Source organism: Protopterus annectens, chromosome 3.part0 (assembly GCF_019279795.1).
Source record: "Protopterus annectens isolate FY-2018-M chromosome 3.part0, PAN1.0, whole genome shotgun sequence".
NCBI lineage: Eukaryota > Metazoa > Chordata > Ceratodontiformes > Protopteridae > Protopterus > Protopterus annectens.
Genome location: NC_056731.1, coordinates 213,221,291 through 213,248,790, shown reverse-complemented (window position 1 = coordinate 213,248,790; position 27,500 = coordinate 213,221,291). Strand labels below are relative to the sequence as shown.

The 27,500-nt window shown below is 42.1% G+C and overlaps 1 protein-coding gene across 1 annotated transcript in view; it reads left to right on the top strand.

Annotated features, from left to right (window-relative positions):
- DNAH11 (dynein axonemal heavy chain 11) overlaps positions 1-27,500 on the top strand; it is a 4,606,558-nt gene that overhangs the window by 3,356,557 nt on the left and 1,222,501 nt on the right. Inside the window, exon 63 of the mRNA XM_044065542.1 lies at positions 11,108-11,281. Coding sequence (XP_043921477.1) covers positions 11,108-11,281 — 174 coding nt within the window. The remainder of the gene's footprint in view (positions 1-11,107; positions 11,282-27,500) is intronic.

The window sequence follows — 27,500 nt, the reverse complement described above, 5'->3', positions numbered from 1 at the left end:
TCAATATCTTGAAAACTTCAAAATGATTTGCAGTCGTACTAAAAAGCAAATAAATGAAGACAGAAAATTATGTTATGATAACTTTCAGAGGAATACTAAACACAAAAAAACACCACAGGAGCAAGACATAGGCTGTAAAGTCTTTTATTCACAGCTTATGGCACTGGTACCTCGGCTTTTCATCTTCAACGGATAAAGTGCATAGTTCACAGCCATTCTTTTATACCAAAATCAAAACCATTAAACCACTAATTAACGTAAAGTGACATAACCCTAATTTAATAAATACACCTTCAACATCACATACCACTTAAATACATTAAAGTAGATGTATTTAAATTATAATGTTAAGTTGTCAATCTCGGCTTCATTCTTGCTGGATGGGTTCGGAGCCGATCCTCGGCTCCGACTCGGCACTTGCTTTAGCTCGAGAACTCCTTTTACCAGCTCGAGGCAACCCTATATCCCATGATGCAAGGCGGAACTACCTCAGATCTCGTTTGCCGCTTAGCGAAAGAGGTCTCCTTTGCCAGCTGAGGTAAGTTTTTTCTTAGTCAAATAAGAAAAAGTGTAGTTAGGGGTTTATTTTTCCCTGTTAGTGTTAGTGTAGTCTGTAATTAGTTACAGCCCACCCTATTCCCTATTTTTCAACCTTTTTATAAACTTTTATAAGTTTTAATCTAAAGTAGTTTAGTCAGGCCTAGTTCCCTTTTGTTATCCCTTCCTGTGTGTTTGTGTAAGGGATTAATTTGTGTGTTTGTTGGGACTGTTTGTGTTCTATCCTCTTAGGATGTCAAAAGAAGGCAAGGTCTCAGGCTTCAAGAAGTGTGACCAGTGCTGTCAGAAAATGTCTCTGACAGATGGTCACACTTCTTGTGTTTATTGCCTGGGGCCTTTGCACCTGCAGGACTCCTGTGCGTTGTGTCATGCTTTTAGCCAGAGAGTCCTGCAGGAAAGGAGGAACAAACTCATCCTCCGAGGTTTACTTAAACCTGAAGGTTCTCCTCCTAAATCAGGGTCAGGAAAACCTCTTAAGCCACCGAAGGCTCAGGCTACAGTGTCCAAGCCTCCTCCGGTGGCTCCGGCTCTGTCGGAGCCGATATCGGCTCCGGCTGGAGTCGATACTTCTTCTACTCGAGTAGTGGGTTCGGTGCCGGCTGGCTCCGATACCCTGACTACTGTGGCCTTGTCGGCTCCGGCTGGAGCTGACACTTTATCCAGCATCGGAGCTGAGAAATCCTCGGCTCCATCTGGAGTTCTAGGGACTTCGGCTCCGATGGCTTCGACCCGTAAGAGATCTCGGTCCCCCTCTATTATGAGTATCCACTGCCCGGGATCTCCTCTTTTGTCGGAGCGGAGCCATCGGAGCCGATCTTCGAGATCTTCCAGGCTGTCTGACCACGACTTGGAGAGGGTGGTAAGCAGGCTGTTGAAGTCTCAGGCACTGGCCCAAATGCTCCATAGCCCGTCTCAACAGACTTCGGCTATAGCCCCAATTCTTGAACTTCCTCCTCCGACTCCACACCAGAGTTCGGAGCCGGAGCTTCTTGGGACAGCGACTGTTTCGATGCCGGAGCCGATACATCCTTCGGCTCCGTGCTCCTCGTCTCGGATCTCCTCCTTGAGACCTTCCTTGGAGGGATCCGGTCGTCGGGTTTCCACTGTCGGCTCCGAGGGGCTAGTGGCATCGGACCCTTGTCCGACCCCGCTCTCCCTCTCGGGCTTCGCTTTGGTAAGCTCGGCGCCGACATCGCCTCGAGCCTTCTCTCTCCTTGGAGCCGACCATTCCTGTCTCTTCGAGCGGGTATGTTCTGGTCTCCCGGGGAGAGGAGCCTTTGAGGTGATGAGGAGTGTCCTGGCCTCTGAGCCTGGTCATCGGTCCATCCCTCTAGCTCCTCCCTCATCAGTGCCTGCAGATGCCTCTTGCCAGCCTCTTGCTCTCAGGCCCAGGGATCCATCGCCCCAGGTTTCCCCACTGGGAATTTCCTCCTCTTCCGAGGTTTCTCCTGACCCTGCAGGGGAACCCCTCGGAAGAGGACGTGTAAGAGGAAACACACAGACTCCCTGAGTCTACTACATCTGATACCGACTTAGATGAGTCGGAGGGTTCCCCACGGTCCCCTCTGAGGATGTCTCCTTTTCAGACATCCTTGAGCTCCTCAAACAGAGGGGGAATTGGCCCTCCATTGACCCCTCCGAGGATGAGTCAGTATACCTGGAGGCTTTTGGATCCCGACCCTCCACCTCCTGGGTGTCTCCGCCTTTTGACCCACTCATGCAGGTAGTGGCTCGGAAGGCGTGGGCGGCTCCAGATTCTGTGGAACCTGTCCCCAGAAGACCATCCAAGTTCATTACGGCCCCGTCGGATAAACAGTTCCTTTCCAAAGGTGTCTCTGTGGATGCTATGGTGGTGGCGGCCACTAAGAAGGAACTGGCGGATCCTTCAGTACCTGTCCATCCTCCTAACAAGGACTCTAGGACCGTGGACAGGTATGGAAAGCGGATGTTTTCTTCAGCGACCTTTGCTATGCGTTCGCTGAATTACCTTTGTCACTTCACCAGGCTTCAACGAGATATTCTCAAGGAACTGGGTGAAGTAGTCCAGGATCCTTCTGCTGCTGGGGCTCAGGAAAAGATTGCCTCACAGCTTGCTATCCTGAATTCCATATCTAACTCCTCCATGCGGCTCATATCTTATGCGGCCGATGGAGCGAGCAGGGCCGCAGGCACAGGAGTTGCTCTTAGACGCCAAGCCTGGATGCGGCTGTGTAATTTTGCGGACCCTTTTAAGGCGTCCTTCACTAATACCCCCTTTGATGGTTCGGCTTTGTTCGACCTCAAGTAAAGGATACCTTGACCAGGTGTGAGCAGGACGGTAAGACTCTTTCTGCCGTTGGAGTCCAATTTTCCACTCCTTCTAGACCATATCCCAAGGGTCAGAAAGGGGAAGATGTGGTTCCGTAAAGCCCAAGGAGCTACACCGGACACACGTGGTCAGTTTACCCCCAGAGGCAGAGGGGGTAACAATAATAGACGCCGCCCTAGAGGCAGGGGGGGTCCTCAGAACCAGGGCAACAGGGAGTCTCTTCCTGAGAAGCCCTTTCAGCATCCCTGAGGTGTTGCCCGACTGTCCACCCTTGGAGGCAGTCGGGGGAAGGATTTCACTGTACCCAGTAGCCTGGCAATCTCTATCCCAAGAGAAGTGGGTACAGTCGATTATATCCGAGGGTTACAAGATCCCCTTCGTAAGGTTTCCCGTACCTCTACAATCCCTTCCAGACATCTCACCCGGTCAAAGGGATTTGGCAAAACAGGAGGTTTCAAAACTCATAGAAAAAAGAGCCGTCCAGACAGTGCCGGCAGACCAAGTAGAATCCGGCGTCTACTCAAGATTCTTTTTGGTCCCCAAAAGGACGGGAGAGTGGAGACCAATATTAGACCTCAGCAATCTGAACAGATTTGTCAAAAAGGCAAGATTCTGGATGGTCACGCTTCAGTCCATTCTGCCCTTTCTGGGCAAGGACAACTGGATGTGCCCGATAGACCTTCAGGATGCGTACTATCACATAAAGATTCACAGGCGCTCCAGGAGGTTTCTCCGCTTTCGGCTAGGGACCAGTCATTACCAATTCAGAGCCCTGCCCTTTGGCCTCACTTCAGCCCCCAGAGTGTTTACCAAATGCATGGCAGTGGTCACAGCTCACCTGAGACGTCTAGGATTCCAGGTGTTTCCTTATTTGGACAACTGGCTCCTCTCCGCCACCACCAAGTGTCAGCTTCTTCAGTCCAGAGACTACACCCTTCAGCTTTGCAAGAATCTGGGAATTTCAGTAAATTTCGTAAAATCTTCTCTGCTGCCTTGCCAATCTATCACCTTTATAGGCACAGAGTTAAATACCGTCAAAATGTTAGCCAGACTAACAGATCAAAGAATTCTGGACATCCAAAAATTTGTTCGGCTTCTGTTACAAAGCAAAAAGATCAAAGCCAGGTTTGTCCTGAAAGTTCTAGGTCTAATGGCTGCGGCCATTGTTCTTCTACCACTGGCTCGCTTTCACATGCGTCTCCTGCAGTGGATGCTTTTCACGCAGTGGTCGTATCACAATCTTCCGATGAGACACGAGATCTTAGTGACACAGTCTTGCAGGGCTCATCTGGGCTGGTGGATATCTTCCCTCTTCTTCATCAGGGCCGACCCTTTGTTCCCCTCCTCCAGTTGCCACAGTCACCACGGATGCCTCTCTGATCGGGTGGGGGCATTATCAGGGCAGGATGGTCCACGGACGTGGCAACCCATAGAATACCATCTGCACATAAATGTCCTGGAGATGAGAGCAGTGCTTTTAACGTTGCAAGCCCTCGACGACTTTCTTCCCACTGGACTATTGCAGTACAGACGGACAACATGTCCGTGGTCTGGTACATCAACAAACAGGGCGGAACCAGGTCCTATCCCTTATGTCGAGAAGCTCTCAGACTTTGGCAATGGGCGATCTCTTCTCAGCGGTTTCTGATAGCAACGCACATCCCCGGCAGGTCCAACCTATTGGCGGACAGGCTAAGCAGATCTATTCTGATGCCTCACGAGTGGTCTCTCAATCAATCTGTAGTGGATCAGATTTTTCTGAAGTGGGGCACTCCTTGTTGCGATCTTTTCGCTACCCCTCAAAACAACAAGTGCCCAGACTATTTCACTCTATTTCCGATTCCAGGCCAACCCCTGAGAGACTCTCTAACCCAGGATTGGCCTTGGGGACTTCTTTATGCTTTTCCTCCCTTTCCATTGATTCCACAAGTCATTCAGAAAGCCACCGTTTTGAGAGCCAAATTGATCCTCATTGCTCCTTTTGGCCTCGACAAATTTGGTTTCCGTCTCTGCATCATCACCTTCTGGTGCAGCCCTGGCATCTGGACCCAGTTCCGGATCTTTTGATCCACCAGTCGGGTCAGCAGCACCGGGCCATTCATTCTCTCAACCTCACTGCTTGGTTGCTCCACTTCCTTCCCTAGCCAGGCTACCAATGATTTCTGACTCAGTCAGAGACATTATAGTGTCTTCTTTGAAGTCGTCCACTAGGACTATTTATGCTAGCAAGTGGCGATTTTCGATTTGGGCAAACTCCAGAAATATTGATCCTTTTACTGCTCCCGTACATTCTGTTTTAGATTTCCTAGCGGAGGTTTTTCATTCGGGATCCTCGTCATCTACAGTCAAAGTACAACTGGCTGCTATTTCCAAGTATCATGTTGGCTTGCATGACAATAACATCATGTCTCATAGATTATGCAAGGCCTTTTTGAGAGGAGTTTTTCTCCTAAAGCCACCTATAAAGCATCCTCCTCCGCAATGGGATCTAAACTTAATGTTGGCATCCTTGATACTACCTCCCTTCGAACCGTCTGCTTCATGTTCTTTGAAGTTATTGACGTGGAAGACTATATTTTTACTGGCTGTCACTTCTGCAAGAAGGGTTTCCGAGATTCAAGCTCTCTGTATTCGTTCACCTTATTTGGTTTTTCATAAGGACAGGGTATCGTTAAGAACTAACCCTTCTTTTCTCCCCAAGGTTGTATCTCAAACCAATATTAACCAATCTATAGATCTACCAGTCTTTTCCCTAACTATTCGACAGAGCTGAACAGAAATTGCATTTTTGGATGTCCATCGTCAGCTCAGGTACTACTTGCATAGGACTAAACAAATTAGAAAATCGGACCAATTGTTTGTCTCTTATGCAGAAAACAGGTTAGGTCTTCCAGTTTCTAAAGTGACCTTATCCAGATGGTTGACTTCCACCATTTCCTATGTGTACTCTCTCAGAGGCAAACAACTATCTTCTAAGCCAAAAGCACACTCCACCAGGAGTCTATCCACTTCTGCAGCTTTTCAGGATAGACTTCCCATTGATACCATTTGTGCAGCAGCTACTTGGGCCACGCCTCATACCTTTGTTTCTCATTACAAGTTGGATTTGGCCTCCAGAAATAGGGCCAGTTTTGGTTCCACAGTTCTCAAGAGTCTGTTCCGTTGAGCCACCCGGGATTCAGGTGCTAGGGACGCTGTCCCATCCAGCAAGAATGAAGGCGAGATTGACAACTTAACATTTAGAAGTTATGTACCTACCATAACGTTCCATGTTAGTTGTCTTCTCTCGCCTTCTTTCTTGCGTCCCTCCCTCCTTCCCCCTGGCCTGGACAGATCTTGAAGAGTTCCTAATAGTTTGTTTCCTCTGGATCTTTGTTATGAGGACTTCTTTTAGGAAACTTTGTTCCTAATTTGGTTAGGATAACCTTTAGCAGGGTAAGTTAGCTGCCAAACGAGATCTGAGGTAGTTCCGCCTTGCATCATGGGATATAGGGTTGCCTCGAGCTGGTAAAAGGAGTTCTCGAGCTAAAGCAAGTGCCGAGTCGGAGCCGAGGATCGGCTCCGAACCCATCCAGCAAGAAAGAAGGCGAGAGAAGACAACTAACATGGAACGTTATGGTAGGTACATAACTTCTAATTTTCAAACATCAAAGTAAGAAAATGGAACATTATAATATGCTATTGTTTAAATTTAAAAATGTTTGTAATATTTAAGTGGTTTGTGATGTTGAAGGTGTATTTATTAAATTAGGGTTATGTCACTTTAAGTTAATTAGTGGTTTAAGGGTTTTGATTTGGTATAAAAGAATGGCTGTGAACTTTGCATTTTATCCATTGAAGGTGAAAGGTCAAGGTACCAGTGCCATCGGCTGTGAATAAAAGATTTTACAGCCTACGTCTTGCTCCCGTGGTGTTTTTTCGTTTTTTTTTTTTTTTTTTCCGTTTGGGATTGAATACTAAACACAACCCTAAAAATTTTGGACATCCATTAAAGAAATCTTACATCCCGACCAAAAATTTAACCCAAACCCCTCTCCACTTAACTCACCACTCAAAACTGCACTATAGTTTATATCAGTTTTTATAGATAGTATAGCATCTCTAACCAAGAATTCCTCAACATGTAATCCTAACCCTGTCCAGCAGCCACATATCACCACATCCTTTTTCACCTTCATATCGTATACAAAACTACTCTTAAACTTAAACTGTGCTCTTGTTTAGTGGATGACATTCCAAGCGAATACCTAAAAATAGCAGCCAATAGCATTGCCTATCCTGCCTCAGCCCTTATAAATAAGTCAGTCCAGGAATCCCACATTCCCTCTCTCTGGAAAGAGTCACATATTATCCCTCTGCACAAAGGAAGAAATTCAGCAGACATTAATAGCTTTAGACCTATAGCAGTCTTATCTCCCCTTGCCAAAATACTTGAAAAATGTATAAAAAAACAATTACTAGGCAATCTTTTATCCCCTATGCAACATGGCTTCTGTCCTTCCTATATTACTAGTACTGCCCTTCTAACCTATATACATATTGTCAATAAAGCTAGAGATAACAGCAAGCTTGTCTCTTCCTTATTTCTAGACTTGTCTAAAGCCTTCGACACAGTTTGTCACAGCAAGTTTCTACTTCAAATGGCTTCACTAGGTCTATCTCAGCCCACCTTTCTGTGATTCAAAAGCTACCTACCCAATAAGCATCATTCATCAAAATGACACTCCATGCTCTCCCCTTACCTTCCAGTCACCACCAGTGTACCACAAGGCTCTATCCTTGGTCCCCTTCTCTTTAACATTTTCACCAATACCCTCTATACATCCACACAACAGGCCACCCTAATACAATATGCAGATGATTCCACTGTCATTTGCACGTATGACAACATGGTACACCTCCAAAAATTACTCCGGAAGCTTTAACAGACACCAAAATATGGCTTTGTAACTCACAACTCATGCTCAACCAAAAAAAAGACCAAACTACTACTTTTTTCCCCAAATCACTTTCTCATGAGTAAACAAGATTTAAAGTTATCTCTCTTGATAATACAACCACTGAAGTCAATTCTCATAGCAAATTATTAGGGGTTATAGTGGCTTTTAACCTTACATGTGACCTGCATATACAAAATTGCATAATAAAAACTCATAAAAACTAGTGATGCTTTACAGAGCCCAAAACGTTGTCACCATTGCAAAGTAAAACTGCTTATCTCTTCCCCACACTTCTTTATGGCACTCCCATCCTCACTAACCTCCAGGTGTCACAAAAATTAAAACTTGAATGACGTAACAAAGTTGATAAATTTGCAGCAAATACCCCTTTCAGAACCCACCACTGTATATCACTAAAAAGCCTAAATTGGTTAGAACTGCCTCATCAATTAACATATACACAGCTTGGAACTGCCTAATAAACTAACATATAAACAGCTTTTAACACCTATAAAATTATCCAGCATCCATCTGCCTGTCCATCACTAAAAAAACATTCTACTCAAAATATAATACAAAAACTGAGAAAATGGAAGTTTTTGTATATGGATATGGATAGTAAGATACAAGCAGTTAAAATATTTTTAGTCCCATTAATCTTATACACATGTCAGGCATGTTTTTACAAACCAGAGGGTTAATTGTGGATTAACAAAGAGCTGAAGGACTTTCTCTCAGAGGGAAAGATGGCAATTGCCAAGTGAGTTAGGGTGATTATTTCAGTAGAACAAGGCGGACTGGGATTACCTGCTTTGAAGGGGTGTTTCAGAGCTACACAGTTAAGACTCCTATACATAGCACAAGCAGAAAACTATATATCAAAGTGGAAATGGATGATGATGAAAGAGTGGGGAAACTCAAGAAAGAAGGAGAGATTAGGATTTTGGATGCAGGCCTTTAAGAAGAATATCAATAATCATACAGAATATTATAGCTATAAAGTAGCAGAAAGTATCTTAAGAACTAAGCAAACACAGGAATGTAAAAAGGAGATTTTGATGAGAGGGATGAGTGCAATTAAGGATATAGACAATATGCAAGGATTGGAATTTATTGGATAAAACTGGCAAAGGAACCAAGGTATTGGGAGCAAATAACTAGGGAGGGAAAGATGATAGAATGGGAAGATGCTTAGAATTTATTTGGCCTGCATGTTCAATATTGCCTTCCCTATCAAGGATTGATATCAGAATATAGACAAAGAGAAAGCGGGTCCTAAACAAAAGACCAGCACTGGTAGAATTTTTAGTAGAATCTAGAACAGAAGCTGCTATTAAAAAACAAATAACTATAAGAGCATATAAAATATTGCACTATAACTGTAAGAATCAGAGGAGTTTAGAAAGGATCGGGAAGAGAGATCAGATAAGCAATTCACAAAGGAATAATGGGGAATATAGTTATGTCTCCTAAATATGCAACAAAATCTAGAAGATTAGGATTTTTGCTCAGAAATGTTTACATAGATATTTTTATACCCCAAGTAGATGCCAGAAAATTTTTCCTCGGGTAGACAGCAAATGTTGGAGGTGTGATTGTAAAGAAAGAGTTAATTGGGAGCATATTTTATGGGAGTGCGGTGAGTTGGTAGACTTTAAGGATTCTCTGCAGGATGCAATGTCAGAGATGCTGGGTGGGCATATTGGTGTGACAAGGGAGATGATTTTTTTGAGCTATGATACAGAATTGTAATTGCCTAGGCATGGTATGTCCTTGCTGTGTCGAATTATGGTGGCTGCCAAAAAAGCAATTACTAGAAAATGGAAATTAAAATCTAATTCAGGTATACTAGAAGTAGTGAATATTGTAACAGAGATAAAACAACTGGAATTGAGATCTTTGAAAAAGGCCAGGAGCAAACTGCATAGGAAAAATGGGAATTGTGGAAATAGTACATACATGGGAGGAATGAGGTTTAAAAGCAGACATAACTTAAATGAGCTATGTAATTGTTGACTGAAAATTATTGAGTAGATTATAAGTGATGTATAAACTTTATAATTGGGAGTGTGCCGTTGTGGTTTGTGATGTAAAATGCTTGCAACTAGAATTGTGTCGGTGTGAGTTTTCATTTATATAAATGTATAATTGCCTATGTCATAAGTGATGGTTTAATAAAGATGTTTCTTGCTTAATAAAAGGCAGGAATTCAATAATTTATATAATGTTGCTTAGGGTATATGATATATAACAATATATGTGAAGAATAATGTTTGCAGACTTTAACTTGTTAATACAATTTGATTGCTTTTATATAAATGTAAAATTTCCTATGTCACAAGTGATAATTCAATATGTGTTTAAAAAATAAACAAACATTTTTCACAACTGTGTTCCCATTTGGTGATTGGGATCAAGTGACCAAAAATTCCTGTCTGTCTACAAACCTATCACATCTGCTGGGCATTGTCTGTACTCGTACAAGGTTGCTAAGGGCTGGAACTCCTTCATCAGCCCAAAACCTTCCCTTCCATCTTTCAAAACCACTCTGAAAGACTTCCTATCTAGAATCTACCTCTCTTCTTGCTCAAGACCAGGATAAACTATATCTCTAAATTTGAGCAAGTACATTTTCATTCCTTATAACCCCTTACTCTCCCTTTTTCACTTACTTCCTTACTTCTATCAAATTCTTTTCCTTGTCTTACTCTCTAAATATAACATAAGCCTGTTTTTCCTCACTTCATATTGCAGTTCCTATTTGTATTAGACTGACTTACCTTTAATTTCTCTACAAACTGTCATAAATTTCACTAAATATTAAATAATTGCCACCCACCGGTGTAAACCTTGGCTCAAGATGATTGTCACTGTTGAAGTGACACCCCGACCCCTATGCAAAATGGGAAAAAAGGAGTTGATGGATGGATGGATTAAATGATTGTTGTATGAATTGTAGCAATTCCTAATGTTTTTATATTATGTCTACATTGTTATAATTATTTAAACTGCAGATGTTTTTGTTTTATATATGAAGATTGTAAAATTATTGATCTTAAAATGTTTTGTAATAATGTGGAGCTTTTCTCCCTGGACCTCTGCTGAGAATGGGCTTTTACCCATTCGGACTTTCCAGGTAATCAAATCTCAGTAAATAAATAATGTTAATATGAAATCAGACTGTAGTAGTTGGGATGTACTTAAGACAGTTTAAGTCATTATGCATTCTGTTGAGCAGTGCAGCTGAAAGCACCATGAAATGTTAACATCTGGCAGAATCATGTTTTTTTTTTCTTTTTAGGCTGAAAATGTCCGCTGGGCCAATTCAATCCATCACTTTGAAGCCCAAGAAAAGACCCTGTGTGGAGACGTATTACTTACAGCTGCCTTTGTGTCCTATGTTGGATCTTTCACAAAACTGTATCGGCAAGAACTTGTTCAGTGCAAGTGGATTCCTTTTATCAAATCGCAAAAGGCAAGTCCATTTGGAAAAATCTATATTTGTACTATACATCTAAAAATATGGGAAATTTGCGTGTGTGTGCACATATATATATATATATTTATTTTACATTTGTTAACCAGGAAAGTCCGACTGGATACAGGTCCATTTTCAGCGGAGACCCGAGGAGAACAGCTCCAAATGTACAAAAACAAGTGTAAATACAGTGAAATTATTACAGTGAGTTATCACAAAACTGAGACTTGTTTAACAATATGTACACACAGGTACATGTTTTTCTCACATACACACAGCAAAGGTTGGAAGCAAGTAGATGAGAAAGAAATAGTTAAATATTTCATCTGAAAAAGGAAAACACATATATTAAGGTGGTTATCATATGTGGTGTAGTGTTAACTTTAAATCTTTCCAGTAAGTGGGTGATGCACAGAATTTTAAACAGTTAGAGAGTTAGAGTTTTATTCTTGTAATGAGGTTCTCATTTATGAATTATGTTTGAGTGGAGGTTAGTCAGGGTTTGTACAGGGACAAAGCCACTGCATTTATAGGTATTTCCTAAGGGATTTTTTGAATTGGGATAAGGAGGGGTCACTGGTGAGTTCAACAGAAGTAGGTTCCAGTTTTTACTGGCAGAGTTGGAGAATAGTGATTCACCAGCTGAATTGTTGGTTTTAACAGTCTTGACTAGCAATTTTTTGGAAGAGCGAAGGGATTGGTTAAGGTAGGGGGTAATAATATTTTTCAGTATGGATGTGCTGACTGGTTGGTAGAGGATTTTGTGAGCAACTATTAGTTGGTTATATTACAGTGGATAGGGTAGTTCAAGCCAGTCTAACGATTGAAGGTTAAGGCAGTGATGGGTTCTAAAAGCTGATCCTGTGGCAAATCTGGCAATGTTATTGTAGCACCTAGTCAATTTATTAAGGTTTGATTTGCTTAGGTTTACGAAGATGGGTGAGACATAAAGAAAGGTTGATAGCAGATGTGTACAGGCAAAAACAGCTCTAGCAGATGGGGTTAGGAATGGTTTAATCCTGTATAAAGAGCCTAATTTTTTTATTAACTGTTTTAATAGTTTTATCTTTGTGAGCATCAAACTTGAGATTGTTGTCGATGATCACTCCCAGTAGTTTAGTACTAGGTTCTGGGGAAATTATGGTACCATTGTTAGATATTATGGTGAGAGGTGGTGAGGGGACCTTGTGAGTGGGGGAGAGGAGTAATAGTTTGGTTTTATTTGGGTTTAATAGTAGTTGGTGACCAGTGAGCCAGTTCTCCACTTTGTTGATAGTGATTTGGGACAAGGATAGTAAATCTGTGGAGGGGGTGGCAGAGTAGATTAGGTTTGAGTCATCTGCATACTGAATACAAGTTGCATCAGGGATGACTTTGTACAGGTCATTAATGAATATGGAGAATAGGAGGGGACCTAATATAGATCTCTGTGGGACTCCAAGGGTGACTGGTAAAAAGGACGATAGGTTATTCTTCCATAGTACAGCTTGCTTGTCACTTAGGTAAGAATGAAACCAGGTAATTGCTAGATTACCTATGGAGAGTGATTTTAATGTGTTTAAGAGTAGCTGGTGATTTACCATATCAAATGCCTTGGATAGGTCAAGGAAGAGGGCCGAGGAGAGCTTTTTGTCATTACGGTTTTGATTTATTGTATGGGAGAAAGAGAGAAGGACTGAGGTTGTACTATGGCAAGGTCTAAATCCATGCTGGGAGGGGGCTAGGAGAGTGTTTTGATTCAGATAGGCAAGAAATTGCTTGTGGATGCATTTTTCCATTATTTTAGCCAAGGGATACAGAATGGCTATAGGTCTATAATTTGAAAGTTCAATGGAATCTCCCCCTTTATGAAGAGGAACAATGTGGGTGATTTTCCAGATGTGAGGGACATAAGCTTTGTGGGTAGGTCTATTGATTTAAAATTGATATGGGGTATGCTGTTTCATTAGTGGCTTTTTGGAGATATTCTGCAGGTAGTAGGTCTGCTGAAAGGGTGGTGGGTTTCAGTTTTTTAAGTAGGGACTTAATAAAAGATGTTGGTACTGGATCAAGCTTATATGGGATCTTATTATCAGGTGTGGGGTTGGTGGTACTTGGGGTATAGGGAGATATCTTACTGGCTAGAGATTGCACAGTTTCTATAAAGAAAGTGTTAAAGGTGTTAGCAACAATTTTAGGAGGTTGTTGGAGGGTAGTTAAGGGGTAGGGGTAGTTGATTAGTACTAGTTTTGGATATTTCCAGAATGGATTTATACAAGATGGCTATCCCCCCCTCCTTTCTTAGAGATGCCATCAAGTCTTAATATATTGTACCCTGGGGGTATAATCTCATTATCAATGGTAGTAGGCTTGAGCCAGGTCTTGGTAAGGCATAGTATATCAGGGGAGTGGACATCCAGGAGGACATATAAGTAGTGCATTTTCTTGTTTATACTTCTAATGTTTAGATGACACATTAGGAGTGAGTTGGGGGCATTATTTGAGTTTTGTAGGCTAGTATGTGTGTTATTTGTGGGGTTGATAGTAACAGGTGGGGTTGGGCCTGGGTTAGGGTGGATGTCACCATTCACTATGAAGTTAAGTAGTAATCTAATAGCAAGTTTCTGGCGTTTTAATAAGAGTCTATGGTAGTATTTAGTTCTAGGATTAATATATGAAGCACGAATGGGATGCTGAGTTTTTGCATTACAAGAGTTTCATGAGAGGTGGGAGTAGTGGTTGGTTAGAATTATGTGGCTGATTAGTAGTACTAGTTTTGGTTCTAGGGTAATGGGTGCCAGGGAGGTGTTCATATTCATAGGCTGTGAGAAGAGAGAGAATTATAAGTGGGGGTATTAAGCAGTAAATAGGATTAGAGTTTGAAGATTTGTTAAAAGTATGTGGAGGCATTGTAGGGGTATTTGAGTAATGCTTGTTTAAAATAGAGTTGGGTGTTTATAATTAGCATATAGTGAGAGACTGGAGAGAGTTTGAGTAATAGGGCTGAGTCTTGTGAATGATTGGTTAATGCTGATTGATTCTGATGAGTGGGAGTGGTGTCAGATGAGGGGGAGTGGCAAGGTGATAATAAGTGTAGGACAACAGGGGGTGGGTGGGAATTAGAGGCAGGCTAGGGGAGTGGAGTGAGCCCGCAGGGCGAACGGAGCAGGTAGAGCCAAAAGAAGAAGATGATCGAGGAGAACAATTAATCAGTGGAGTGCTGAAGTCTGAAGGTAAGTGTGGTGAGATATATAAGAAGGTAAGAGGCTTAAAAAAGATAGAAGTGGGATTATAGCAGAGTGATATAAGGAAATATTTGCATGGTTATACTGGGACCACAGTGTGATAGAGAACAAACAGTAGGTAAAGGGATTTGGAGACCCTAAAGCTAATACTATGGAGCCACCTAGTGGGCAGGTGGGTCACTTGGATGCACTAATAGTATGGAGCTACCTAGAGGGCAGTGGGCTACCTAGAGGGCAAGCACACTACTGGGGATTCCTATGAAGCAAGACAGAAAAGCTAAGTCAAAAGTTGGTGCCTTTCTACATCAGGCTTTTTGATACCTCTGTAATTAAGCAGGAGTGGGAGGGGAGGTTTGCAGGTTCAAGGTGGGGGAGGGGGTTAGACACAAAGTAATGCAAGGTTGTGAGTCAGAAAAACTGGACTAAGCCAGCTGCTAAAAAGAAAACAGGAAAACCAAGCTAAGTTAATTCCAGGTCAGTGTGGTGCTGTACTTTCCTAATAATTACAACTGTCGTGTTACTAATCTAGTACAGAGTGGTGAAAAGGACCACCACTTCTGCAGGGAAAAACAAAAGGGGCTGCAGGAACATAGGTAAACTTTTTCCAAGATAAATTAGTTTTAAGTAATTGTCCTAAGAGTACTATAGGAAGAGAGAAATGGGCGGACAGTAGTGTGCACACGTACAGTGAAAGGGGAAACAGCCTTCTATTTGGAGGACAGATTAAATACAACTCTAACATACACTAGTGTAGTGTTCCACCAACGCAGGGTCTCACAGTGCAGGGCAACAAGACAGCCTTGGGTTGATTGGAGGTTGGCCAAGACACAGGATGTTACTTTTGCTGAGGGGACTGAAAGTAAAAAGGAAAAGGAGGTAAATATTAGGTCTGAAATTTTAAAACACTCTGATTACCAAGTAACTGAGATAGAGAATGCAGGGGAGGAGCAGCATATCTTGTAAGAAACAGCACAATTCTATGAACAACACAAAATTCAAGGATATCAGAGAAAAAAAAACAAAAAGGTAACTGCAGTTGATACCAAGCTATTATAACATACACTACACTACACTATTATGTATTGCTATAAGGGTTATGAAGACAAAAATAGTAACTACTAAGCTGCTACACACTATTTAGCATTCTCCACTAAAAGTCAGGAACAACAGTGGTATGCTACAGAAACACATTTCCTTAAAGGTGTCCTTCATATTAGACCTTTCAGGAAGCCTATTCCTCCTTCCTGGGACCTTAACTTTGTTCTTGAAAAATTGACTCAGGCTCTTTTTGATTTATGCCTATCTTACAAGGCATGTTCTAATCCAGCTCTGATGAAAATGTTACATATTTGCAAGAAAAACTATGTGAGAGTTACATGTTCCATGGACCTGAACCTTATGTGAGACAGATTTGTATCCCAGAGGCTACTTCGTCTATGGAATAAACTTCCCCACTTTGTAAAACAAAACCCATCTGTCACTCTCCTCAAAAATAATTTGGATACATGGATAGGGAACCATACGTTCACTACCAGGGTACTAATAATGTCCCTTATGGACAGAGGCAGTCTGTAAAATGACTTAGGACTCCAACACCCAAAGACCCACTACCCTTATAATACCCCATCCCATATCTGGAGAATTAAGATATAATATTGTCATATCCTGGGCAGTATTGGCTAGGCTTGTAAAGGCTCTTGCGCCATTAGCCTAGTAATCAGCCTAAAGACTTAAACCTTGCCTGTGATATAAATTGGACCTGCTGGAGAGACAGGTATGTATTGCAAAAACTACCCCTTCTCTGGAACAGGCTCCCCATCCATGTGAAGCAAAGGTCCTCCCTATCCCAATTCAAGTGTAACTTGGACAACTGGATGGGGAACAGGAAATTCATCCCTAGTTTGGCACCTTTGTCTCTAATGGACACAGGCAGCCTGTAAATGGTTCATCTCCCAGGCCCCTGCTTGTAAAGGTTTCAGCTCCCAAGCCCCTGGATACCCTTATTAAGGGTGCCAGAACTTGTCAGAGATTTGGAATACATGGCCAGGCTTAAAAAGGCCCTTGTGTTCATTAATCTAGTAAACACCTATGAACCTATAAGTAACTGAAGTACATCTTCCAAGTATCATAATAAATTATTGATCATAATTGTATTTTTTGCTAGTTTGTGCCTCACTGGTTTTATTTAATAGTACTGCTATTAATGCTGAGGAATACAGGGGACTGAAGGTTTTACTTAAATATACAGGGTTTATGTCTACTGTCACTCTCCTTTCCTCCGTCCCCAAATGAAAGTAAGCTTTGCTAAAACATTATTTTTCTTCAGTTAAAGGTCATGGAAGGGCTTTAGAAGAATTGGTAGTAGAGTGAGTAGCATTCAGTCTGTCTAATGTATGAGATCTACTTGGCTATCAATAAACTACTCTTTTAGTGATCATTTCTGTTAAATCCTGTCTGATAAAGTTTTCAGAACCAGTTAGGAATGACTGAGCTAAACATCACTGTATCAAACAGAAATTCTCCACTGACCTTCCTTCTTTATACTGAGAGTTTCACTGTGGTTTAAGGTAAGAGGAAACAATCATGCTGTCCTATACATAGACACCAAATGATTGGAGAATCCTTTGTGTTTTCATGGGCTGGCTTAATGTCCTGTCTGTTTTGGTCTGTACTTTAAACCACAGAAAATAAACTATTCAGCTTTATTCATCTGTCCAGCAATTACAAAGCACCACTGTACTACATTCTCTAAATATTATTAGCTGTTACTGACTGCTAAAACTGTATTACTGTTAAATACCCTTACCTACAAATTACTACATAACAGATACCGTCCCCACTTCAAAGAAGATTGCTTGAGAGGTAGCAGCTGTGTTATGTTGGATGATGGGATATCTCTAGAGAGACTAACTTAAAAACTTGCTCGTCATCTTCTTTCAGCTGTTCCTGTTAGGGGTTGCCACAGCGGATCATCTGTTTCCATTTCTTTCTGTCCTCTGCATCTTGCTGTGTCACACCAACCACCTGCATGTTCTCTCTCACCACATCTGTAAACCTTATCTTAGGCCTTCCTCTTTTCCTGTTACCTGGTAGCTTCTTCCTTAGCATCTTTTTCCCAATATACTCAGCATCCCTCCTCAGCACATGTCCAAGCCAACGTAATCTTGCCTCTCTGGCTTTGTCTCCAAACCTTCCAACCTGGGCTGAACCTCTAATATACTTATTCCTAATCCTGTCCACCCTCGTCACATACAGTGCAAATTTTAACATCTTTAACTCTGCCACATCCAGCTCTGACTCCTGTCTTTTTGTTAATGCCACTGTCTCCAACCCATATAACATAGCTGGTCTCACTACCCTCTTGTAGACCTTCCCTTTCACTCTTACTGGTACTCGTCTGTCACAAATCACTCCTGACACTCTTCTCCACCCACTCCATCCTGCCTGTACTCTCTTCTTCACCTCTCTTCCACACTCACCATTACTCTGAACTATTGATCCCAAGTATTTAAACTCATCCACCTTCACCACCTCTACTCCTTGCATCCTCACCATTCCTCTATCCTCCCTCTTATTCACACACATATATTCTGTCTTAGTCCTGCTGACATTCATTCCACTTCTCTCTAGAGCATATCTCCATCTCTCCAGGGTCTCCTCCACCTGTTCCCTACTCTCACTAAAGATCACAATGTCATCTGCAAACATCATAGTCCACAGGGACTCCTGTCTGATCTCATCTGTCAACCTGTCCATTACCATTGCAAATAAGAAGGGCTCAGAGCTGATCCTTGATGTAACCCCACCACCACCTTAAACGCATCTGTCACTCCCACCGCAGACTTCACCGCTGTCACACTACCCTCATACATATTCTGTACCACTCTTACATACTTCTCTGACACTCCCAACTTCCTCATACAATACCACAACTCCTCTCTAGGCACCCTGTCATATGCTTTCTCTAAGTCTACAAAAACACAATGCAGCTCCTTCTGACCTTCTCTGTACTTCTCCATCAACACTCCCAGAGCAAACATCAAATCTGTAGTGCTCTTAACTAACTTAACAACTTGCTACTACTGAAAATAAAATCCTAATTGCAGCATCTGCTTGTTGGAATGTCATTCCCAAAATCATATGGAAAAATTAATGACATGATAAAATGCAAGAAAAAAAAATAAAATCTCACCTTTAAAGTGAATTCAAATGCAGTCACTTCAGGGATGCCAAATAGACACTTCTTTCATGATCACATAGGCCTCCTTTAATCATTGTACCATTCTGGCCATAGTCAGTGGGAAGGTATCCAGGACTGCCTTTCCTTTTGCAGGTTTCTGGTGATCCAACCACTTGTCTGGATCTCTTATTGCTGCCCCCAACTCTTTCATTAACATATCACTGTTGCCTTGCTGGTATTCACTTTGCTCCATTAATAATTTCTCTGCATCCAAGAAAGTCTTGGTACTTGTGTAAAATATTTTCAATATGATAGGGTTTACAATTTTAAATTTCAGTTGTTTCAGTATGTACTGCTTCAGTGTTGTCAAAAACATATTTTTCTTGTTCCTGTAGTCCTGCTCTGTGGATAGTTGAATCACTTTTACTTTTGGCTGTTTTCCTGGTCCGCAAAGCAGCCAAAGTTTTCTCTTTTAATATATACATCTTCCCAGTGCATATTTCTGATTCCATCAGACCAGTCCAGTCAACTAAGAGCTCCTTTATAAATTTCTCCACATAATTTCCTTCAAAATTTCTGTGCCATGCCACTAAAACAAATATTTGTTTCTCCTTGCCCAATCTTCCTGATGTATTTGTTCTTTGATTGCTTCCATTCTGGCCTCTGTTGCTGCGGCATCCCTTTAAATTCATGGCTCTTCTTATAAGTAATATCAGTGTGTCTACAAATGGTGTCTTGTTGCTTTTTGCGTTTGCTACCCCTATATATTCTTTAGAACATGACTGCACTGTACATGTTTTGGCATTTATTACTTGTTTAGAATATATTAAGGAAAGAAAAACATGCTCCCTACATTTATTTTATCATCTCTCTGGCTGCAGATGTAATGCGAGTTTTGTGGGCTACATCCAAAATCTCACTGTCAAACAGGAACAAGTATGCCATTTCTTAGTCCTCAGTTTATTAGCAGCCTTTCTTTGCTTTGTTTTGTTTTTTCCGTCATATAACCTATCATCAGCAACCTTCCCAGTTGTAGAAAAATCTCCAACCACTTGCTGTTTCTGCACCAGTTATTTACTTTTTGCAACTTGTAGAGCAGAGCAAGCATGCATACATGGAGATGCCATATGGAAGTCCTATGCAAATCATTTTTGTGATTGTTTCAAGAGGAAATTTACACTGATAGTACTTTAACTTTTAACTAATGCTATCAAATGTAACATCCATCCCACAATGGTACACTTATTAGGATGCTCTGAATTTATTGTAGTAATACTGAGATTATGTATGATGTAATTTGTCTGTAATGTGTAACAAAATATAAACAGTGCTGCAATAAGATGCAACGAAGGGTGATAAGAGCATGATTGAGCAGTTGTACTCTGTGTAAGCAGTCTAGGTAGGAATGAGGAGGAGAATATTTATTAAAAAAAGAATAATTCATATAAAATTAAGCATAACTGCATAAAAGAGGGAAATACACATCATTAATGTAAGAACCCTACAAACCCATTTCTAAACTAATACAACAAATGCCATGATTCCCACACAGTGTTTCTATAAAGGAGTCTTGCTGGCAAAGAGGGTAGGCATTGCTGATGTATTAGAAACATGTGCCATTGACAACAGGAAGTGTAACGTGAAGATACCTGTGAATAGTCTGTTCAGGAAAGATAGAGAATGGAGAGATGGATGTGGAACAGCAAGCTACATAAAAGAGGGCACCCGATGAGAGGACGGAGAGGAGGTAAAGCACTAAACAAACAATGGGCCAAGGGAGCAGGCAAGGTCAGAACCTTGCAGAACCATGCTCTGGCAGTTAAAGTAGTTGAAGGGGGAAGAACTGGTTAACTGATACAATATATCATCCCTGTACACATTAAAGGACAGTGATATGAGTGATATAGGAAGAAAAAGGTGACACTAGTTGGCGTGTCTGAATCTACCAGGAACAGTCTGGAAGATTTTAGTCACCAGGTTAGAGAGGAAGAAGTGAAAGCTGATTGAAGTCTTGGACAATGAAAGGTTCAGTCATCTGATGCAGATCTGCAGCAAAAATGTTAGAATTCTGGACGTGGACCAACCAGTGCAAAGGGAGTCATAATTGTCATGGTTTAGGCACTGTTAACCAGTAGTGATCATTTGTGTATTTGCATTTTCATTTGTTAACCAGTTTGATAAGCTGATGCTAGGACCCTTTTCATCTATGACCTGTGTACAAAGACAGCATAAACAGGGAACTGATTGTACAGAGAATGGAGTTTATGTAACTAATGTAAATTTACATAGCTAACTTTATTTAAATGTAAATATTGTAAATATCACAACTGTACAGCTTACTAATAACCTCTACCACCTTCTCTCTGTTTCTCTTCTTAATCTTTTTCCCCCTCACAATTAAGTTTCCATTGCCTTCCTAAATTTTAGATACCATATAATCAAGGAAATTATTCCTGTTCTTTAGCTAAAAATAGAATTGTAACCATGATTTCTCTGCTATGATTTATCTGTAACTACACTATGTGATGCCATCCTAAATATTTTGATACTATGTAACCAAAGAATTTATTTTTGTTCTCTAGCACAAAATTATATTTTAATTGTGTTTTCTTTACTATGATTGTATCTTTGAATACACTATGTAATGTAGAGCTTTTCTCCCTGGGCCTCCATTGAAAACGGGCTCCCTGAGCCCAGTGGACCTCCCCAGTCATCAAACTGGAAATAAATAAATAAATAAATAAATAAATAAACGTGTACACAATAGTTCCCAAAGGTCACCCTTCAACATGACAAGCAAACAAAATCCCATTTATGGCTGGCAAGAGGATTTGTTGTATAACTAGCTTGGTTTAAAAGTCTCTTAATTACCTTTCCCATCTTGATCCACTTTTTGATTTTTGTGGTGGTCAGGTCTTTGTGGACTTCTTCTTTACTCAAGTTCGTGATCCATATATAGGTGGTAGAAGTCCTGAACATGAGTAAATTATATTTTTCTCTCATTGCAATTTTGGATTCAAGGATTTAGTAGCCAGGACTTTTAATATTATTGGCAGCATTTGTAAGATGGCTTGATGGCGACTGACCTCCCTTTATGTGGAACAGAACAAAAAAATATCCTGGATGTATATTTTAGAAATGAGGGCTTTTTTGGTAGTTTTATCCTGGAAATCACTGAATAACTCTAAAGGAGGGGAATGACCTTATCCATTACAGAGGGTTTATACTCCCCTACATTTTCTGCTCCCAAAACTGAACCAGATTTCTATAAGAAAAGAATGCCTGAGCAGCAGTGAAAGCTTGCCATATGTTATACCCCTTCTTACAACTGTGGTCTTGCTAGACCCAAGGATGTTTTTACCATTGCTCCATTCCCTCAGCAATTTTGGTCTTCAAATTCCATCTAGCTTCCCTTTAGGATGAAGGTGCTCTACGTTTTTCCCAGCATGGAACATCTCTATGCAGAACATATGTGTTCCATACATCACCCAGAGAGGTTCCTTCCTTGAAATAGTCAGTACCATTTGACTATTCTTCTCCGTTGGACCAGTTTCTAACTGAATATTTGTTTGCTCTTTCTGAATGAGTGGTGGACTGCTCATTCACAGTCTGTTTAATAAAGATAGCTGTGCTGTGAAGAAAGTGGTGCAGCTTGTTTTTTTTTCTTTTGTCTTTTTGTTGTGCTCAGTATTTAAATAAGCTTTTTCCCATTTTGAACTTCAGTGACTTTAGCCATCATATGATCTGTGTAAAACTTTACATGGTCACTACCCAAACACTAGTACAGTTATTGTGAGTAATTGATTTTTATCAGTAGATATGATGGACAGCAACTCGTGTTCACAATAATTGTCCCCATTTCTGCATGGATAATCATCATTTTTTTCAATATGGGGTGCTTTCTTTGACCTTTTCTTCATCACAAGTCTTTATCATTACTTGGCCATATTGGCAGAAACCAGTCAGCAGCGGAGCATCTTGGTCTTCCCATCACTTAATGACTGAATATCCATGACCCTTTCACAGTTTCCTATGTCTTGGAATTCTTTTTGGATCACACCTTGACTTTAATCTGTGGGAATTTCAAGTAGAATATGCTGTCCTCTCATCTAGTCCAAATTGTCACCTTCACAACAACCATCTTGGACACTGTCCACTGCTAAGCTATTCTTTCTCTGAAGATGACTTAAAAACCCAAGATCTGATGATGTTAATCCTTGTTCATTCCTTACTCATGGGTATCGGTTCCGACCTCGGAACCAAGCCGGCCATTTTCCAAGCTCGTGTCATCCACAAACTCTTGAGCTAAACTCTTACCCATAATTCCCCACTCCCTGTTACTTCAGATTTCATTTGCCGCGTCACAGTTAGGTCATGTCAGGCTACTTCTCTTGAGCTAAGTACACATTTTTGATATTTTCAAAAATTTGACTAAACATTTTGAGGAAAAAAAGTAGTTATTTAGTTATCTCTTACCTTATCACACCTAGCGACTACTCCTTGTGCTCTTATTTTGTTTTTTTTTTTGTTTTTTTTTTCTTTCTCTTACCGACGAGGTATTTCTTTCCCTTTACCATCGTTGGTAAATCTTTCTGGGCCTTACCTTCGGGTAATTCCTTTTTGGTAACCCTTCTTTCCCTTTCTTTACTATGACAGATAAAAAAGGCAGTCCAGGTTTTAAAAGATGTGTGTAATGTGGCCATAAATTGCCTCTCTCTGATGCACATTCTTTATTTGTTTATTGTTTGGGTGTGCCTCATTTAACAGTTGACCCGCCTTGCAGGATTTGTAAGAATTTCACTAATAGGACTGTCATTGAAAGAAAGAATAAGCTGATTTTAAAGGGGCTATTTAAATCTTCCTTTTCAGAGGCTATTTCCTGGGACGGAGGTCTCATTCCCTCCAAGCTCCCACAAGAAAAGGAGTGATGATTATAAAAAAATCTAAGTCTCTTCCATCCTCTCCGGCTGGAGGCCCTATGGAACTGAGACCTAAAAAACCTAAGCTTTCCACTATGAATTTGGGCTCTTCGGCACCGATGATTTCGGAGCCTAGTTATTTGGTTCCGAGTCCATTGGCACCATCTACTTTTTTGGCACCGAGTAATACAGCATCAGAACTGAGGGGCTTCTTGGTTCAGACTCCTTCATCGGCATCGACAGTACAGTCCATGCAGTTTTTGTCAGCGCCGATAGGTGTGTCGACGCCAGTCTCCCTCTCGGTTCAGACTATCGATTCTGCACCGACTACTCACTGACCATTCTCTTTCTGTTGCAGACTCTCTCGACACCGCCAGTTACCACTTTAGTATTGACCTCATCGGTGCAGACATTACCTTTGGCACTGATGGTTCCCTCGGGGCACACTACTGTTGTTCAGGCCATGCCAACTCCTCTTTTTGCGGTACAAACTCCCACCGTTGTGGGCATCAAACTTGTTCCGACTTTGGATAGACCTGATTCTCTTTCAGCTATGTCTGTGAGATACACTAGAAGCCTCTCTGAACATGATGTGCAGCGTCTTGTGGGAATATTGCGTCTGGCTAGAGGTATTCTTCCTCCCAGGACCTGTACTTCCTCGGGAGGTGACCATTCTTCATCAGAGCCCCTGTCACTGTCTTGGAAGCCCCTTACTATAGCACAGTCTTCCCCTGCAGTTCCCCTTTTGGATCTCACTAAGGAGCCTCAGTTGCCTTTGTGGCAGGATTCTCTTGCCACTACTCAGGATGCTAACTGTGGTGCCCCTTCTTCGGCTTTCTGCAGCCGTCCAGGGACTCTGAGTCGGGAGAAGACTATTGCATCAGCTGACGTTTCTATACTATTAGTGCCACCACTTTTTACACAAAAACACTGGGCACGAGAGCCTCAGGACTTACCCCCACAGGAGGCCCCTATTGAGCTGTCTTCCCCAGTTTCTCCCTCTGAGGAAGTTCATCGAAAGTCTTTGTGTAAGAGGAAACACATGGACTCCACTGAGGAGTCCCTCACCAAAGACACAAACTTGTAAGATGGGGAAGGGTCCTCTAGGTCACCCTCTGAGGTATCCTTCGGAGATATCCTAGAAATCCTGAAACAGAGAGGTAATTGGCAGCCCTCTAACCTGACCACTGAAGAGTCTGTGTTCCTACAGGACTTTCGTGCCCGGCCCCCTACCTCCTGGATTACTTCACCTGCCGACGAACTGTTGCGGTTCATCGTGTAGCGTGCATGGAAGGCTCCTGACACAGTTGAGGCCATTCCCCGGAGGCCAGATAAAATTTTGTCCCCTCCTGAGAGCAACCCCCATTGGTCCAAAGGTCTTCTGGTAGATGCCTTGGTGGTGGCGGCCGCAACTAAAAAGGACCTGGCGGATGAAGAAAGCCAGACTGTTCATCCGCCCAACAGAGAGTCTCAGGCTCTGGACAGAATTGGGAAGGGTACCTTTGCATCAGGGGCCTTTGCTATTACGGCTCTGAACTATATGTCACGTTTTACCAGGCTTCAAAGAGACTTAATCTCTGAGCTCTTTGAAACTTTGGCTGGTACTGTGTCTGATGAGGTCCGTGACAAAGTGGCCTCTCAATTAGCCACCATTGAATCTATTTCTAACTCCTCCATGCATCTCATTTCTCACACATCAGAAGGAGCAGGTAGAGCAGTAGGTGCAGGCGTTGTTCTGAGACGACTTGCCTGGATGTGCTTGTGTGATTACGCGGAACCCTTCAAGGTTTCCTTTATCAATGCTCCAATTGAAGCCTCTTCGTTGTTTGGTCCCAAAGTTAAAAGCACACTGGCTAAATGTGAACAGGACAGTAAGACCCTTTCTGCCGTGGGTGTCCATTACTCTTCCCCTCAATGGGCAGAGTGGGAAGATATGGCACAAAAAATCTCAGGGCTCCTTCCATGACACACAGGCCGATTTTTCCCCTAGAGGCAGAGGGGGAAATTCTCAGGGAAGACGCCCCTTTCAGGGCAGAAGAGGTCCGTGTAACCAGGGTTCCAGGGATCCTTTCACTGGCCAACCCTACCAGCACTCCTGAGGAGTGGCCCAACTGCTTTCCTCTGGAAGTGGTTGGGGTTCATTTCTCTTTGTACCCTTCTGCCTGGCTAACCGTCACCACCGATTCTTGGGCACAAAAGGTAATAACCAGAGGTTACCATATTCTGTTCGATCTTTATCCCGCCACCTTAAGGAAATTACTCGACATGCTACCCAGTCAAAGGGTACAGGCAGCATTAGAGATTGCAAAGCTGCTAAGCAAAAGAGTCATCCAAACAGTCCCACGAGGCCAGATAGGATCCAAATTCTACTCAAGACTATTTTTGGTGCCAAAAAAGACCGGGGACTAGAGACCAATTTTGGATTTCAGTGTGTTAAAAAAATTCGTAAAGGTACAGAAATTCTGGATGGTCACTTTACAGTCTATCCTCCCACTTTTGGAAAAAGACGATTGGATGTGCTCTATAGATCTTCAAGATGTGTACTACCACATAAAAGTGGACAAACAGTCAAGGAGATTCCTTTGCTTCCATGCGGGAACCAGTCATTATCAGTTCCGAGTACTGCCCTTCGGACTCTGTACAGCCCCCAGAGTGTTCACAAAGTGCATGGCAGTCGTCACAGCATTCCTACAACTACAGGGATTCCAGGTTTTTCCATACTTAGACGACTGGCTCATCATTGCCTCCCCCAGTCATCTATTAGAAAAAGCCCTGGCTTTCTCTCTTCACACCGCAGAAAGGCTAGGCATAACCATACATTGGCAAAAATCCAGTCTCACCCCATCTCAATCCACAGAGTTCATAGGGGTCCTCCTGAACACAAAGAACTGCAGAGCATCCATTCCGGAGCACAGAATTGAAAGATTGAGACAACAATTGATTCTAATCCTCTCAAAGGAGAAATCCTCAGCTCACTCGGTTCTACAGCTGTTGGGTTCTATGGCAGCCTCCATTACAATTGTTCCCCTGGCCAGGTTTCACATGAGGCTTCTACAGTGGTAACTACTCACTCAGTGGTACCCTTTTCAGCTCCCTCCTTCAGCCGAGATTCGGATAACTCACAGGTGCAAGCAGGACTTAAATTGGTGGCTGTCTTGGAATCTGCTTCAATGGTCCCGTACCTTCTCCCCCCAACAGCCCACGGCCACAGTGACCACGGACACCTCCCTAATGGGGTGGGGGGGCCTATTTTAGGGAAAGATTGTCCAAGGTACGTGGACCGAAATGGGTACCCATCTGCATATAAATGTTCTGGAGTCAAGGGCTGTGCTTCTGGCGTTGCAAGCATTTCATCCCCTGTTGCCATCTGAGATCATTGTGATTCAATCAGACAACATGGTGGTGGTCTGGTACATCAACAAGCAAGGCAGAATGAAGTCTTATCCCCTTTGCCAGGAGGCCATGAGATTATGGCAATGGGCGATGGCTACCAACCGCTTTCTTCTAGCAACGCACATTCCCAGGAGTTCCAACGTGATAGCAGACAGACTCAGCAGGTGCATTATTTAACCTCACAAGGAATTCCAAAATGGTGGACGCCTGGTGAACTGCATCTAAACTGAGCTCCCTACTACATTTAGTCTTATCTTAGATTTATACTTCTCAGAGCTTCGGGACGTTCATTGGAATAAAGGAATTCTTTTCAGCATCAAAACCCAAACTATTCAATATTATCAGCTGTTAAGTAGAGGCCAAATTAACTATATTTCTTCTACCTTACCTTAAAGTTTTACACTGTCTGTGATCTATAAGGCCTAACCTTGCTGCTGCACTCTGAAGACCACATGGCTAGGCAGCTAAAATCTTCAATTGACTCTACTACAATGGAGATA